This window comes from Pteropus vampyrus, unplaced genomic scaffold (genome assembly GCF_000151845.1).
Source record: "Pteropus vampyrus isolate Shadow unplaced genomic scaffold, Pvam_2.0 Scaffold4, whole genome shotgun sequence".
Classification (NCBI taxonomy): Eukaryota; Metazoa; Chordata; class Mammalia; order Chiroptera; family Pteropodidae; genus Pteropus; species Pteropus vampyrus.
In genome coordinates this window covers 10,013,095-10,031,002 of record NW_011888785.1, presented here as the reverse complement: position 1 = coordinate 10,031,002, position 17,908 = coordinate 10,013,095, and the positions used below count along the sequence as shown (strand labels likewise).

The following is a 17,908-nucleotide window of genomic DNA, read 5'->3' as shown; positions in this document are numbered from 1 at the left end:
ACTAACATTTACGTCAGAGGTTATTGTCTACTACATTATCACTACTACACATATCATTATTGTTGGAGTTTTTAATTTATTGTTTAAAAGCATGGCCTAAAGCAGGCAACCAATATTTCTTATACCACTCCTCAATTACAGAAAATCATCTTCTCCCAATAGTGGTCATGTTTTAGTTCTCAAGTTTGCACAAATAAGTGTTTGCTTGCTGCAAACTATTTTTCTCCTAATATAACTACATGATTTCTTTTTTTCTGTTTGGTATTATTATTAATGGTTTCCCTTTTTGCTCTTAAGTGTCCTAGTTTGAATATAAATTATATGGTTACTCTACTATGGCTCCTCTTACTTATGTAAACATTCAATATGTAATTGGAAATACAATGTTTTGATATATTTTCCAAGTATATCTTTGAAAAATTTTATGCTCTATGAAAGACAGTTCAAGTCCAGATTACATTTGGAAAAACAATTTTTTGAAAAACGTGTGTCTTATTTACCAAATACACAATGAATCCCCTGGTAAGCCCTGATTGACAGGGACACTCCTGATGAACTGTTACTTCTCACATGTTCCGGGCCAACCTGGTGCACTCCTGTGGGTGGTATCCTCCAGTGCATGTCATGACAGTGCTTATGATGTTGGAAAACACTCACAGTTCCATTCTCTCCCAAGTGTAAGTGCCAGGTTGTCTCCCTGGTTCAGGTGCCCTTACCTGCACGTCGGGAAAGGTCAAATTGTCCTTTGCCACCCTTGTCATGTATGCTTTCAAAGAACTTCAGCTTCCTTTGGGAAAAAGAGCTTTCTATGTCCCAAAAGGAATTACAGCAGGGTGGTGTTGGGAGAACTGCTGGAATGACATTTTTCTAGGATGGTGATTTCATTTCTCAACCTGTTCATATGGTAGAGAAAAATGCTCTTTGAAAAATTTAGTCTAGATCTAGCCCTAGCACTATGTCAAATTGGAGAAACTATGAAACTTTGAATCCTGAATATTTAATTTCTACTTAAACAGGTTATAATGACACTTACTTATTTTCTTCATAAGTTAATGTTCAATTCACAATTCAATTGATTATTTTATGTTGTAGCAGGAAAGAAGTGGAGGAATTCATAATGTTATAATTAACAAATGTCAGTCACTTTTAACATTCATTTCACTACCTTACCTATACCAACCTATTCCTCACTGCAATGTAACAAGAAATTTATACAAAGCAGTCACACAAAATAGCCTCTGCTTTCGGGTAGCTTGCTAACTCTTAGAGGTATACGTATGAAAAAAAGTTGAGGAAAATGAGAATATGGCATAAAATCTGTTCTAAATTAAGTTAAAAATGAATAATTCAGGACAGAATTTGGGATTACGTTGATTATCCAGTCCATCAAGCAAAGAAAATATCTGAATAAATCATTACTTTAAAACCAAATATTAGATGGCTTAGAATTTTAAAAGCATTGGGTATAATTTTAGATATGTTAGAACTGGGGTATAAACTTTTGGTAAAACATTTCTTTTAGAAAAATATGTATTGCTAATAGTCAATAAAGCTTTCTTTTATATTAAATCTGGAATTAGAATAGGGTACTTTTAATTTTTATAATGGTAAGTGCATTGTCCTATAACAATAATAGCTGCAATTTAAGGGGTTAGTGCATGCTAGGTCTGTGATATATACTGTCTCATATAATCCCTTCAATCTTCTTAAGAGTTAGGTACTCTTATTTCCATATCACTGATGATGAAACTAACGTTAGTACCTTGGTCAAAGTCACCCAATTAGTTACTGACAGAGACAGTTTTCAATGCCAGGTCTTCCTATTATTCACTACATTACAGAATGCAATCGGTTTACAAGAATTATTATATTTTCTTCCTAGATGTCATCATTACTTCAGTGGAAGTCAATTTACTACTGACAGAAATGCTTGTTGAACACCTTTTTTATCCCTTACTTATCAGATTGTCATTATGAAACTCCACTGCACTGCTATTTCTATGACCTTAGTTTCTATCACTTAGTTTCCCGAGGGATACGTAGCTGTAAGAACACTTTGGCCTTCCTTGTTAAGGACTTTTGGTTCTCTTAGTCCTGGTCTTCTAGCCTGACCTCTAATACACTAAATATTTGGTGCCCTAGTTAACACTTACTGCCACTGAGAGGAGCTAACAGAACTTAAAGATTTTAAAGAAAGAAAAAAATCTCACAAATGTTAACATTCAGAACATTGGAAATTACCCAACAAAGAAAAAACTTGAGTACCTTTCTGCTGGTATTTTTTGGTACAGCATTAAACATGGGACTTCTTCCCAATTGCTCAAATTATTAGTTATGGAGTTATTCCTTTGCTTTATATTTTTATTTTTTTACATCACTGTACTTCTTAAAACAGTAGAATAACACCATATAATGGGATTCGGAATATAGTTTGTGTTTGTAGTAACTGCTAAAACCATGAAGATTCACAGAAATCTTGTTTTATATTAAAAAGTCATATAAGTAGTATATTCTAACTTATTACATATTCTTACATAAGTACATTATTTTAAATATTTTTTACATAAAACTGATGTTTCAGGAAGCTATGTCATATTTTCCAGTGGTTTGAACTATTTGGCAGACTAACTCGTGTTTCTGGTTATGCACATACTCTAGTTTGAAAAATCATAAAGTTAAAGAATTGTCTCCAGGAAGATCCTCTTAGAATACTGAGCTGTTCATTCACTTATTCATTTGAGAAATAATTTTTCAGCATCCAATCTGAGTACCGACTATCCAGGCATTGAGTACAGACTTTTAGCTAATTTCGTTAGGGCTCTTGCTTTCATATATCTTACATTCAGGAGTGGGGCATTAATAAATAACTAAAGTAAACTAAATATGTCACATGCTGATCAATTTTATGATAAAAATAAAGGAAGATATTGTGAGAGGGAGCAAGTGGGTGTTTCTTCAGGTATAGTCACATCTGGAGATGTGACATTTTAGACTGACACCTGAATGACAGCAAGATGGCAGCCATACAAATATATGTTGCAGTAATTTCTAGGTATACAGTTCTGGGATGGAGCAAAAGTCCGAGAGTGGGAATGAGTGTGCCTTGTTCTTTTATTAGAAAGAAAATCAGTTGCATAGACAGTGAATGGAAGAAAGGTGAATGATGAGGCAAGGGAAAGGATTGTTAAAGCCTTGTAGGTCTTGGTGCCTGGAATTTGAGTTCTAGTCTAAGTGTGAAAGATGTCAGTGGAGGGTTTGAAATAGAGGAGTGACATGATCTGATTTATCTTTTTCAAAGATCACTCTGTAGAGATAAGAATATAGAGGCTAAGGATGGAATCAGCATGCCCAGTTAGGTGCCCTGCAAAATGGTACAAGTGAGAGATGATAGTGGCTCAGACAAAAATAGTAGCAGTGGCTGTGATAAATTTGGGATATAATTTAGAAATAAAAACAAAAGGGAATACTTATTGATTAGGTAGAAAAAAACATTGGGGTAAACAGAATTGTTAGAGAGTTTAGCATGGACAACTGGGTATGCCATTTGGTAAAATGGAGAGAATGATGATTTGAGGAGGAGTGAACAAAATCTCCATTTTAGGAAATTCAACATCTATGTGAAGAAGTCTAGAAGGATACAGAAGCCAGAGAAAGGGTCAGGTAAGTGTGTCTTAGACAGAGAGGACTGCACATACAAAGCCCAAAGCTGGGAAGTGTTTGATGCATTTTAGGACCAACAAAAGAATCAATGTGTTTGAAGCATGAAGCAAGGAGGATATCACAGAGGTTGGCTATAGGCAGGATCATTTAGGGCTTGGAGGTCATTCAAAAGAGTTTGGACTCTTTTCTAAGTGTGACAGGAAAGCATTGTGGGCTTAGCCCAAGTAACATAGTCTGGTTAACATTTTTTAAAGGATCACTCTGGCTGTCATATAAAAAATTGATAGGGTGTAGGGAGAAAGAGTTGAAGACGAGGGAAAAGGCTATTAGAGGCAGGAATAGGAGACACCTCGCAATACATGGGTGAGTTTTACACCATCACATGTTTTCCCTCCCATATTCTACATGATCTTTGAAAACCCAGCTGGAGAGTCATAGGGGTGAAAAACCTATTTATAATTATATGTTATATGTAAACACAAATATTTTTGTGCATAGTTTTAGTTTACTCTAAATATTCTGGGAGTGCAGATATTATGTATATGAAGGAAATACGACACCGGTTTGTTCAAAATTGTGCCACTAGCTGTTCACCAGTTTGGAAAAATCAAGTCATTGATGACAATGCCACATGGTTTAAGTAGCCAATATCTCACATCTGTATCTATCTGAATTTGTAATTGTTATCATATTGATGGCTCTGTGTATAGGTGCAAGCATCTAATACCAACATGTCTTGTAGAGTAGTAGTATCCATATATTTACATATTAAAATACATCTTTTGGGACCCTATACTGAGTTTTTGAAAAATGTATAGGTTACAATATTGATTAATTTTACTTCAGAGTGATAAACTATTATTATATGAAAAGACCTATGACCCTGATAAATTGAGAACTACAGATCCAGGTAATGCTGGATAACCTGGGAAGCTTAGGTTTCTGGTGATGACTGATATTAAACTGGATGGAATTAGACCTGATAGCCTCTTAGATTAATGTAATTTGCCCAAGGACACATAGCTAATTAACTGAAGATGCTGGTTTTGAATCCAGCTCAGAATGTCTCCAAAGCCCATTCATTCACTGCATCATACCTATCAATGTAAAGATTTATTTTCAGAAGTTTATTCATTGTAGAGAGAATCAACCAAAGTATTTTAAAGCCATGTCTCTATTGGCAATAAAATAAAGTTGTTAATTCAGCCAATTTAGTGATTAAAATAATTAAATTTGGAGGTTAGGAAGAGATATAACAATTGTTTTGTTCGTTATATAGAGAATGAATCCTGACTGTGGCTTTTTTTTTTTTTTTCATTTCTAGCTGGGATGTCTTGTAGCAAAAGCTAGGTTTTATTATGCTTTCTAATTTAAACTTAAAAATACGTTTCTATTTGTTTTTAATTATCACAAGCTTTTCTCATATTGGTTAGGTGAATTCTTCATGACTATTATAAATAGAAAACACTATTTTTTTACTATAAGATTTTAAAACTAATATTTACTAAAAGAGCTGTTCAGTTTTTATCTCTGATTTTCCCTATGTAGAAATTCACTTGGTAAAATGTTGTTTTTTTGTGTCAGTGTGTTATGACGTATGGACAATATTACTATTCTGTGGGGGAATAACTGAGAAGGAATTAACTTGGCAATGATTCCATGTAAAAAAAGTAATTTTGAACTGATCTGATAGTTTTTTGAGCCATAGTCCTAGGAACTATCACCAAAGCATTTTGATTTTAATGTTGTAAGAATTTGCAACATTTAAGAAAAATAGTTGTGAGGTAACATGTTGGCAACACTTTATTATTATCTCAAAGGATCTTTTGATAGGGTTTTGAAAATGGGAAAAATGCAAGTTAAAATACTAAATCTCTTTTCTTCTGTTGGGCCATTTTACATTGGAAATTGACGTGATAGTAAAAGATTGATTTTTAACATCTCACTTTTATTGTGAAGCAATGAATAGCTTGGATTCACAACATCATAGGAGATTTCTTAATCTTCATGTTGCACCTTGCTTTTCATGGTGATTTGTGTCTGGCTTTGTCTTATGGATAGAAAGGGAAGATCCACTTACTGTGTTGGAGATATAAAAGAAATTAATTACACTGCCTATGGTTACTATCTGCACAGAATCAAATTACTTGGTTTAGGAAATATTTCATCTGTTAAAAATCCAGTGTGGACCAGAGATACTGCGCCTCAACTGAATAAATGGTGAAACTTCAAGATAAATGTACTTTTCATTCTCTGCCTGTGAAAGGCAGGGCAGCACATCTCCAAAAAGTTCTCCCACGAGGCGCCTGAGACATTGTCATCCTTTCTTTCTCTGACAAATTGAATTGTAAACTATTCCTATTTAAGATCATTTATGAGTGGTTTGAATGTTACTTAACAAGCATAATGTTGTGGAGTAGTGTTATATATTGCCTAGAAAGAAGGTTTCTATGACTTCTATTTATCTTTTTCATCAGCGTTTGACAGGTAACAAATGAAATTCTTTTTCTAAAATTAAATCCAGCTTCATTTCTGTCTTCCACCCATAAGGGATGGATCATTATTTGCTTCTTGGACAGGTCCTGTGCTCTGTCATCTCCCATTACTTTATAAGCTCTGTCATAAACGCTTTAGCTCTTTGGCCTTGGCGTCTAACTGCCTATTATAGAGATAAGTGTCTGGGTTTGATAATATAAAATCCCAACTGTTGCTTTACCTGCAATTAAAAAGTACTTTAAAAGCAGCATTAGGGTATTACATGGTCTTTCATTTTTCTATTGCCTTTGCCTTCTTACATAATTTTGGTTCTTTATGATAAAAGGTGTGTTCTAGATCATTTGGGACAACCACCTTTACTGACGTTTAGACCTGAATATGTATCTTCCTGACATCCTCACCTAGATGTTCCACAGCACCTTAAACCTAAACCTGACTACGGTTTCGTCTCATATTTTCTCTATTGTAAAGATTAAGAAATTATTGTCGTTGGGACAAATCTAGCCCCTTGCCTATTTTTGCCTGCCCTTTCAGAAAGGTGAGAATAGTTTTTACCTCTTTAAAGGAACATAAAAAGAATACTATTTCATGACATTTGGAAATCAGATGAAATTCAGATTTCAGTGTCCATAAAAAATGTTTTATTGAAACACAGCCACACTTATCTGTTTGTGTATTGCCCATGGCTGCTTTTGTGCTACAATAGCAGAACTGAATATTTGTAATGAAGACCGTCTGGCTCTCAAAGGCTTGAAATAGCCTATCTGGCCCTTTACAGAAAAAATTTGCTGACTCCTGCTCTATTTGAATGGAAGATTTCACCACTCTCTCAACTTTTAATCTCCTAATATCAAAAAGTCTGAATCATCCAACCTTTCCTTTCATTCATATGCATATCCTATTGATGTATATAAGCACTATCTTCAGACTAGACTCCTCTTCTTTATTCCTACTTCCACAACATCAACACAATAGGTCCCTACTGACCGTTTCCTGGACAACTCCAATAGTTCTTAACCCCGGTTTAGCTCTGGTAAAATTCTAGTTCTATGCTAGCATTAAAGTTATCATGTGAGAATTAATAAATTAGATTATTTCACTCTTCTGTTAAAGATGTCATTGGGATCCTGCTTCCCACAGAATCAGGTCCAAGCTCCCTAGAATTGTAACAAATTCATTCTTTCATTGGCCCTAATGTCTTCTCCAGTTTCATCTCCTTTGGCTGCCGGTACCCTCCGCTCCTACCCTTGCATCCTAAATTTCTGCAACACAGTACTTCTTATTGTCCCCCTAATATGTTGCTGCCTTTCATGACTCTCTGCTTTTGCAATGCAGCTGCCTCTTTCTTTACTGCCCTTTTACTACTTTCTAAATAGCATACTTTATTTCACTTTTTGAGATTCAGCTTAAATGTCACATTTGAGAATCCTTTCCTACAGACTTCAGGTAAAGTTAATTGTTCTCCCACTGCCTCTCAGCACTTCTGTGTGTTGCCCTTGTCTGTGTGGATATCAGAGATCTTCCTCATTTTTGTAGCCTCAGAATCTAGCATTTGTTGCAAAGAAGATATCAATATTTATTGGCTAAATGCATAAGTGCTCATATACTTTTAAAAAGGTTCATCAATTTAATTCAAGAGAGCTAAAATTCTAAAATAATAATCAAGTCTGTTAATTCTATCTGGTCTGGAAGGAAACTGAATCTTTGAGGGTGAATACCCAGAAGTCTCTGATAGGCATTTCTAAGTGCTAGTCTTTATTATTTGATTTTGTGGTTACCTACCTTGCAAAGTTATCCAATCAAATGCACCTATTTATCTATTAACTATTTCCTTTCCAAATAATTATTCATAACCCCCAAGTAAAAACAAAAGACCTTTTGATTCCACATTTCATTATTTGTTTTATGTTGGACTGCTATATATATTCATTTATTTATACTATTTCTGTAGGCAATCATTAATTTTTCAAATTCAGCTTTCAAGAGGAGCAGGTTATGAACAAATAGTTTCTATGTTTCAGTTATTCCAACTGGCCATTTATTTGGAGAATTAGTTAAGCATCTAATATCCTATCATTCTCCCTGGTACTGTCCTTGGATTCACATTATTGCTTGTTAGCATCTCTATAGAAGGCTAGACATGGGGCTTACTGAGCTATTTTGCATGTGCCCTGTGAAGACTGGTTAGATGAGAAAGAATATAAAATTGTTAAAATAAGACTTTAAGATTATCTATGAGTTTCATTCATCTATTATCTTCTTGACTCTATGTAATATGGATAATCATAGTGAGACCATCTAAGAATTATATAGTACTTCATAGTTATTCCAAGTTACATTCACTTGCATTATGCCTCCTGCGAGGACTGCATGGGTGATACTGTTATAGAGACTTTTAAAGTGAAATTGATGCTCAGAAAGGTGAAATTACCTGATAAAATTCTTACAGCTCATTGGAGATGTGGCTGAAACTAAAGTCTAGTTCCTGACCCCATGTAATTTTTATGTGATTTTGTTTTCTTTGTATGAAATACGTACAGGCTATCAAGCTATTGTTTGTCTCTTTGTTCTAAATCCACCCTTTCATACTCTGATTTGTGGTATTGGAGCTAGGAATCTTCAGAGTTCTGTTTTTTACCAGCTGGCCTCCTGGTAGGCTCTATCAACTGGGGAGTACATGAGGGAGACTAGATATCAGGAGGGTAATATTCTTCTCACTGTTCTTGTCAGCATATACCTAACAATAGAAGTTGAATAGAGAAGCTGTTTTGGTTTTCTCAGAACCAACCTCATTATACTTCCTCAGAATTATAAGCACCGGTTGGGCAATAACTCTATTCAGAGCTTTGAGCCTCAGTCCCCCTATCAGCTTCTAGGTTCTGATAACCACAACCCCTCCTCTCTACTTCTTAAGTCTTAGCGGTGGTAGCTACTTTTTATGATTATTATGTCCATGTTATATTAGTGTTGCCTTTACACTTTTTTCAGTTCTACAATGCCTGTGAAACCAATTCCTATGCTATCTTCTGTCTGTTGGCTTTGGTTTTCTTGTCAAAATTCTAGTTGACAGCATAATTAGTCAAGTGGTCCCAGGACACACTCTCAAAGATGATACTCTGGCATTGGTTTGGTTATACTTTATCTGTCCTGAAGGTAGTGCTGATGGTATGCAGTGGCACACATTTAAACTATTATCTATGGTTGATTGAAATGATGTGTCTATGAAACAAAGTGCTGGAAGATCAAATTGATCCTGAACTTGACTTGTATGATAATTATAATGACTACAAACACTATGAGGTGAGATGGCTTTTTATGACTACACTGGGAAGCTAAAAGAAAAAAATGAACAAACTTATGGCTTTAAATCCTTGTTTTAATTCACTATTAGAGAATAGGAGAGCATTTGGAGCAGCTCTAAAAGACTTTTTTTTTTTTTTTTTTTGCGCTTAGAGTTACCCTCACTAAAAATTAAAAAAACAAACAAAGAAACAAACAAAACAGACAAAACAAACAAAATTACACGAGGCTCCCCTTGCTTGATGTTCCTGTAATTAGTTAACCTGAGGCACTGGCCATGGAAAGGGTAGTTCATTTTTCCCAACACATTTCAAACATCTCCTATTGCCTCGAGACCCATGACTAGAATACGATCTCAGAATACTCCAGGGAAACAATTATAAATTCTGACCCAGGATGAGATATCTTACATTTCAGAATAATTGCAAGATTTTGCTAATTTATACTGAATAGTTCCTAAGAGTTTTAGATTAAGAAGGAAAACATATAACTAAATCATATTAGACATTAATATGGTAAACTTGGTAGAAATTCATGATTCAGGGTTTTAGTTTGTGCAGTTGGATATAATTCTAAAACTTTGCTTGGTTAGTTGACTAAAACTTTGACTTAATGGTAGCCTACATTCAGTGAGATTGAAATTCCAGAACTACTGTAGCATAATAATGAGTAAAACATCAAAAGGGATATATGGAAGTAGATATTTTTCGGTAGATTGTCTTATATGACTGTCACAAGCAATCTTCCTGCAGCTGTTACCACCCACGCCGCCACCACAACCATCACCACACATGCACACTATATTTCCAGAGAGAGTCTAAAGGACATTTCTTGAATTTAGGCATTGGAAATACAGTAACACGGAGAATATCCCTGAGATCATGTCTTCTAAAAGCCTGAATTCACTGGGGATGGTTGGAATTCTGGTGGAGCAAGGTCCTAATTAGAATTAAGGTGAGAGCATTAGTAGAAGGCAGCAGGGGCAAATTAGTATGGAGCATTTTCATAATTGCATGGATTTTCTTTTGCCTGCTTATAGACAATTATCATGATATTCATAGAAGCAAAGCTATGAGCAACTTACTAAATATCATTTAACCTGTAAGAAGACTAAACTATAGGTCTGGTGGCCAATAACCCTGATTTGAGTCACCACAATGGAGGGCCCTGGTCTGTCACCAGTTTCCAGACTATGCCAGTTCATAGACCTAGAGTTCAAATCCTCCCGAAGATGGACCCTGAACATGGCCAGAAGCATATGCTTAATCTTCCTCCAAGCTTTCCCCAAAGGGACCTTCAACACTAACTAGAGGCTATGTACTTGGGACAGAAAAATACCCAGACTTTTTAGGGATTAGTAAACATGGTCTTTAAATTTATACTAATTTATAGGGACCCAAAATGATACTGCAGTCCAGTAGTAGTGGCAATATGGCGGTGGTCAAGTGACACAAGGCTGGGACTACGCTGAAGCAAGTGAGGCACTTAGGACACGAAATTTTAGGATGTGCTCACAGGTTTATGCAAGTGCTAACCTGCCTGAGGTCTCAATCTTGAAGTAACAAATAGAGTTTGGACAAAGCTTATCCCTCCAGGGGGTTCATGGAACCACTGTGTGATCATTATCCTGGTATTTGTATGTATAATTGGAACACAAGTCACAATTGGCAACTGTTAAGCTCCACACATTGGTCCGTGACTCATGAAGTGAGGGCTATTCTGGCAGGAAGGGCAAGTGTAACCTTCTGAAACTTTCCGTCCCTGCCCAGGATGGTGAACCTAAAGTAGTACTGTAGTCCTAGAAAAACTGCAGATTAGTGCTACTATCAAAATTTGAAATATGCAAGGATGGTGATTTCCATTCTGTCCTTATTTAATTCATGTGGTTGGACTTTGAAGAAGATGGGTGTATCTTAGAGAATTACTGTGGATTATCTTAAATGTAATCAGGCAGTGATTCTAACTGCAGCTGTAATTCCAGATGCAGTTTCTTTACTGAAGCAAATTAACACGGCCCGCTGGATCTGGAGCTCAGCTATTGATCTGGAAAATGCTTTTGTCTGTATAAAAATTTGCAAATATCACCAGCAACAGGATCCACCTAACAGGTTCAACAGTGCATCTTCACAGTCTTGCCTTAAGGTTATGTCAACACTCCCTCTCTCTGCCTTAATTTGGTCCTCAAAGATTATGATGGCACAAAGCTTGGTGAGCTATTTTGGATTTGGCAGAAGCATATACCACATTTGAATGTGCTGCTCTACCATATTTATTGAGTAACTTTAAGCATAGCAAGAAAAATCTCTGTAGCTAGTAAAACTGCTGCACAAACTGCTCCTTTGCTTGAGCTTAATGACTAATCTGATTCAATAATATTTGATGTATCTGGAAATGGAGATACTTGTAGAACTTCTGACAAACCCTTGTAGGAGAATTGCATCTATGATCTTTGGGGTTTAGAGCAAAGCTATGTCTACTTCTGCAGATATCTTTTTGAAAAACAGTTCCTAGAAGGCTATCAGGCCTTGGTAGAGTTGGAATGCCTGACCGTGGGCCTTTAAGTGACCATGCAAATTTAGCTTCCTTCATGAACTGGGTAATTAGTTAAGTACATACAGCAGCAATTGATCATCCATGGAAAAAAAAAAGTTTGAGATCAGGCTTAAACAGAGTCAAAAGGCATAAGCTGGTGTCTCAGACTTTTACTACACATATTCCTTCTGTTTTACTTCTCTCTCAATGCATAACTAAGGCCTCATGGGGGAAATTTCTTATGACTAGTTGAGTCCTGGAGAGTGCTCAACTTGGTTGAAGTAAGGTTACAATCTTCTTGGAATGGTCTGAGTGTGAAGATATTTGTGTTCCATGTGAATATTCAATGAAAGGCATCTACCAGAGAACCAGCTCTGAATAATTACATGGACGAGACAATTCCTGATCTGATTGTCAGTTTGCTTCTCTCCTCAAGCACTCTCAGTCTTGCTTAGTGGGCCCATGGAGAGATTGTCCATGGCCACAGGAATAGAGGCTATTCCTGGGCTCAACAACATGGATGTTCCTTTTATCAAGACTGACCTGATTACCACCACTCCTGAGTGACAAACCTGACAACTGCAGAAGCTAATACTATGTCCTCAACATGGCACCATAGCTATCTAGGGAGGGATGAGCCTCACCTGAGAGCAGTTTGATTACATTTGGACAGATCTCTTTTACCTACCTAAATATTAGGTAAAAATTAAGATGTTGTAATGACTTATTGGGTCTCTTATGTTGACTGTTACAATTTAAGCTAGAGACCTGTATCTTTGATTTCCATTTCTCTCTAGCTCTTCATTCTCTCTCCATCTCATATCTCCTATAGTTAAAAGGAACTTATTTGGCATTACTCAACACACGATGTTATTCCACACCCTTGTGCTCCTGGAAGACCCAGATTCTTTATTCTACATAGCCAAAATATATCCAACATTCGAAACCCATCTCAAGTATCACTTCTTTTATTCTGGACAACATTTTATATGCTTTGTAGCATAGTATTCCTCAGGCTGTATTACAGGACATATTATACATGCATGGTTACCCCTACTAAGCTGTGTGTCCCATGAGGAGTTGGCAGTGCTATCCATTATTGCTTACTGCCCTTCTGCTCCCAAGTCAATGACCATTAATGGTTCTCAATACACATTCAATAAGTGAATGGAATATGCTCCTCTTTACATTATTCCTATTTTTACCACTATATTGAATCACAATATGGTTGGGGTCTAGAGTTCAATTTGAGTAGTGATAGTAAAGCAGTGTGTATGAGAGAGAGCAATGTGTATAACATTGGTCTTATAGTCAAAGGCCTAACTCTGGGACTTGTTAGCTGTGTGACCTTGAGAAAGTCACTTATCTCCTCTGAACCTCAATTCCTTCTTTTCAGAAAGTAGGCTTCTTTTAATTTTGTAATTTCACTGTTTTGTAATTGACTTCAAAAAAGAAATAAATTATATTTCAGAAACAATTAACTTTAAAAATATTTATTCTTTATTTTTACATAGTTTAGAATAATTGCTTAAATATCACAGGTAAAATCTTTCAATTTTTTTTTGAAGATGTTTAATGCTTGAAACTTTGGATAGAAAACAAATACTTAAATAATTTAATATGCATTCATATATATTAATATGCAAATTTTACATGGGATTAACTTGAAACTGAAAATATTTATAACATGCTATTACAAAGGATCTGTCCTACATTTTGAATCACTATAATGGCAAAGAACCAAATTATCATCTATAAGAATTCTTAATTCTTTTCTACACTCAGAAAAATGATCAGATATGAGAAACTTAATGCCTATTAGTTCATTCATTCAACTGACATGAAGATATGTCATTCACACTTTGCTTGTCTAGATGTTTTTAAATTTGTCTTTGGGCCAAAGAAAACATTAAGAGATATGTGTGCCTAGAATGTATGTTTTTATACTCCATGTCATAAAATTACTTTTATAGAATTGCGTTTACTGAAGTGATGTTATGCCATCAGCATACCATAAGGAATACTATAGGAAGTTAAGTTTATTATTGATGGATTGCTAGCAAAAATATACTTGATAGTCTCTATATTCTGCTACTCAACGTGTTGTCCATGGACCAGCAGCATTGGCATTACCCAAGAGCTTATTAGAAATTCAGAATCACAGGATCCAAATGAGTCAGAATCTGTCTTTTAATCAGATTCCCAGATGATCCATATGCACATTAAAGTGTGAGAAGCACTGGAAGGCATCATTCAGTAGTGTCCTTCTTATGAGATTCCTCATAAAATTATTTTATCATAAAATAGTAATAAAATTATTATGACTACACATAATCAATAAAAACGCCTGTGCTTCTCCAAAACAAGAGCTTTTTGTTAGTGTTTTTTAATCTTTTGAACATTGTGAATTTTGTGGTTGATCCTGCTTCCCCCTCTGCCTTGGCCACATCTTGTAGCCTGTGTTCCAACAGTACTCTGTTGAGTACTGTATGGCATGTCTTTTTGAAAGTACCTTTCTTTATCTTTTTTTCTCATTCATTTGTGTGGTATACACATTTTCCTTTTGCTCAATACTTTCAATTAAAAAAAAAAAGTTGTTTTGTGGTGTATTAGATGCCTCAAATTCTTTGTGGAATGAGGTGACTCATAGGCAATAAAACCAACATAAACAGCCTAAATATTTCCAGAATTTTGTTATATGATTTGAGAATTATAAGCCTAGACCCTTCCCTCTTTGCCCCTGCCCTTCTGAGCATCATAACTAATGTTTGGTATGAAGATCTTGAGGCACTCTAGGGGTAGCAGTTATCAGAGAAGTATTAATTATGCTCAGCACACTCTATTGTACTTACTGAGCCAGAAACATAGACTAATGTGTTTTATAAAGATTTTAAACAAGAGTGGAAAACTCAAAAGATTTTTGGCTAAATCAGAACCTTTACTTCAATTAAAACATCCCATTTCATGAGAACGCTGGTGAATATCAGTCTTTAAGTCTTTTACAGACAAATTATTTTCAACCTTTTTTTTTTTTTACCAGGTTCAATAATTTTCTAGGAATTTAGAAATCATTTACATCATATATGAACTGATAAAACAAGTAGCAAGTAAATTCTGAGCTAACGTCAGGCTATATATCTTTACCAGCAGGCAGCCCAATAGTTGAACTTACTGCCTTAGGAAGCCATTGAACCAACTATGGTAGCTGAATAATTTTATGACCAGTAATAGGCTCACACGTTATACATGCTAAGAGAGGGGTAATCAAATCTTATGCTTCAGGGCATAAATTAATCACTGCAGGGGTCAGAAAAGAATCTCCTTTGCCCTACGAACAGAATTGAATAATTAGGCTGTGGCTGTACTGATATTTTTAAAGCCTTCTTCTTAAAGGAGAGCATTGGTTTTAAGAATAATTCTGGGTCTTCGTGGGGGTATTTGAGCTCTTGATTAGAAGAGGAGGGGTGCTGCAAGTTGAGCAGTTTATTCTGGCAGACAGACAGGTTGGGCAGCTTCCTGATACCACACTGTTCAACCTGATTTTCATTAAAAGCTCAAAGTGCCCGCTGTTAAAATGTCTCCAGGCAGCTGGGGCAAATGGGCCTCCTTGCTTATCTGGAAATCTTGTGGATTTTCATCTTTTAATCAAGACTCCTTGTAAGGAGGGTAGATAGTTTACTAATCTCTAAAGTTCATTCTCTTTCCTCTACAATTCACATCTTACATTTTAAAAAGGCACATGTCCCTAGGATTGGAGAATTAAACCTTGAGTTCTTTTTCAGAAAACGGGTTCAAGAAGAAACTTGTTAATCAAATGGTACTGAAGGCCAAGTGTGATCAACTGCCAAACATATAAATCTTTTCAGGTTTGTCTACATGTTTATTGAATGAAGTATGTCAAATGTGGTTTTGTGATAATGCAAGGATACTGTATTCCATAAAAAATAAATCTTATTTCCTACATCCCTTTGCTGCATCTCCATATTCAGTAGTTTTAAATTTAAATAAAGTAAAATAACTTTCAAGTCATATCCCGGGTGTGTTTCTAGTAAAAGGAAAACTGAAGAATGAGTCATTTTCAAATAATGACTGCTTATGAGTGAACTAGCTACTCAATACTAGATATGAAAATAAAAACTCTATTGACATGCCTATTTATTGACCCCAGTAGCCTTCCAGATATTTGTATATTTGGTTTTCTTTGCCTTTTCTCTGTTTTCACTTTGAAATCAATCAAATATTATTTTGTGGCTAGTCCACCATGGGATAGATGTATTTACTTGTAGTGCAAAATAGCATAATTTTTCATCAAATAATTTACCGTAACTTTCTTATCCTTCTTATTTACTGAGCCTGTCATTGAGGCAGGCATGGAAGTTGAAATGAAGGCGGCAACTCTTCCTTTTAGAAGCTCATCTGGCTGGGAACATAGAATGTACCAACTAAATTTGGTTATGACATATTACAAGCAGTGTCAGAGAGGTCTGTGCGTATTCAAGAAGCAGAAGATCAGCATGGCCTGGCATAATTCTCAGTAGGAGGCAAGGCTGCTGCTGGGCCTGAGGGTAGTCATGGTTTTGGGCAAGTGGGAAAAAGATACTTTGGATGGGAGTGAGAATGAGTAGGTATGTTTGCATGTAGGTGTATATGTAGGCATGTGGGGGAGGCATGCCCATGGTGGGGGTGCAGATTGAGGCAGAATAAATAAAGACTCGAATTCAAGAAGGAGCTGAGAATGAACTGTGAAGGACTAATGGAATGTTTTGAGGATTATAGGGAATAGGATTAGGAAAATAAAGAAGTGCCTGATCCTTGAGGGACTTGAATGTCAGGCTAAGTAATAACCTACACAGGTTAGAAAACCATTGACTTTTTTTTAGTAGACAACCTGCTTATTGAAAGCATGTTTGGAAAAGAATAATATAGTTACCCTGTGGATGGTGGACTAATGCAGAGAAGGGATAGGATCAAGGATACTGGTTTGAATGCCATCCAGTTGTGAGACAATTATGTTTCTGTTATCTGCCATTCACTTTCTGGCTTCACAACCAAAAATTCTACTTGATTGTATTGTTTTTTTGTGTTTGTATGTTTGTTTGTTTGTTTTTTTCCTGAAAACTCAGAATTATCCTTTGCTAAAAGAAACATGAGTGATGGGGTTTGATTTATCAGATGTTTGCATTGTGACCATAGTAATGGTATTGCCTGTTAGGTACTGGATTCTACATTTAGATTAATGGTGAATACATTTAATTAGGTGCCCTTAATTCTATGTTGAATTCAGTATGCTCGCTTTCAGGATTCATTCTCTCTCTTCTTTTTTTTTTTAAGTAAAATATTCGACATTTTTACAAGGCTGTTATGGGGGCTAAAAAAAAATTTAATACTTTTCCTCCCACCTAAGATCTTCTAGCGGGGCTAATAATCAAATTATCAGAGATAGATTAACAGGAAAAAAAAATCAAATTTTAATATATGCACATGGGGAATTCACATAAATTCACATAAAACTTTCTTAAATGGAAATTCCAAAGACAGTGATGCAACTTTGGGTATATATGACAAAGGAGAAAGGGTGAGGATGAGGATCTTAGATTTCAGAAGTGAGAATGGGCGCTTTACAGGTAATTGAGAAAGAGCAGAACACACATGGCAGGCAAACTCTTGCTAGGCAACTCAGAAGCAATGGGTCATAGAGGTATCCAGTTAACAGGCCCCTGCCTGAAGCCATCCTATTTACCATCCTTAATTCAAATTAGCCTAAAGTGAACATCCTAAGACTTCCTTCCTGAAGCAAGTTTTTCTGTTTGAATTTCTTGGGCAGGAAAGGAAGGAAGGGTCAAAGGTTCTTTCTGAATCTTGTTCCTTAATAAACAGCTTAAAATCAATATCCCAAAAAAGGCAGCTTCAGGATGGCAAA

At 35.7% G+C, this 17,908-nt stretch overlaps 1 protein-coding gene across 2 annotated transcripts in view; it reads left to right on the top strand.

Annotated features, from left to right (window-relative positions):
* NXPH1 (neurexophilin 1) overlaps positions 1-17,908 on the top strand; it is a 280,650-nt gene that overhangs the window by 240,873 nt on the left and 21,869 nt on the right. The window contains exon 1 of one of the 2 annotated variants that reach the window (XM_011363098.1): positions 16,974-17,027. The exons of the other annotated variant lie outside the window; for it this stretch is intronic. Coding sequence (XP_011361400.1) covers positions 16,974-17,027 — 54 coding nt within the window. Of the gene's footprint in view, positions 1-16,973; positions 17,028-17,908 lie in introns of those variants that run through there. 2 annotated transcript variants of the gene reach the window in all.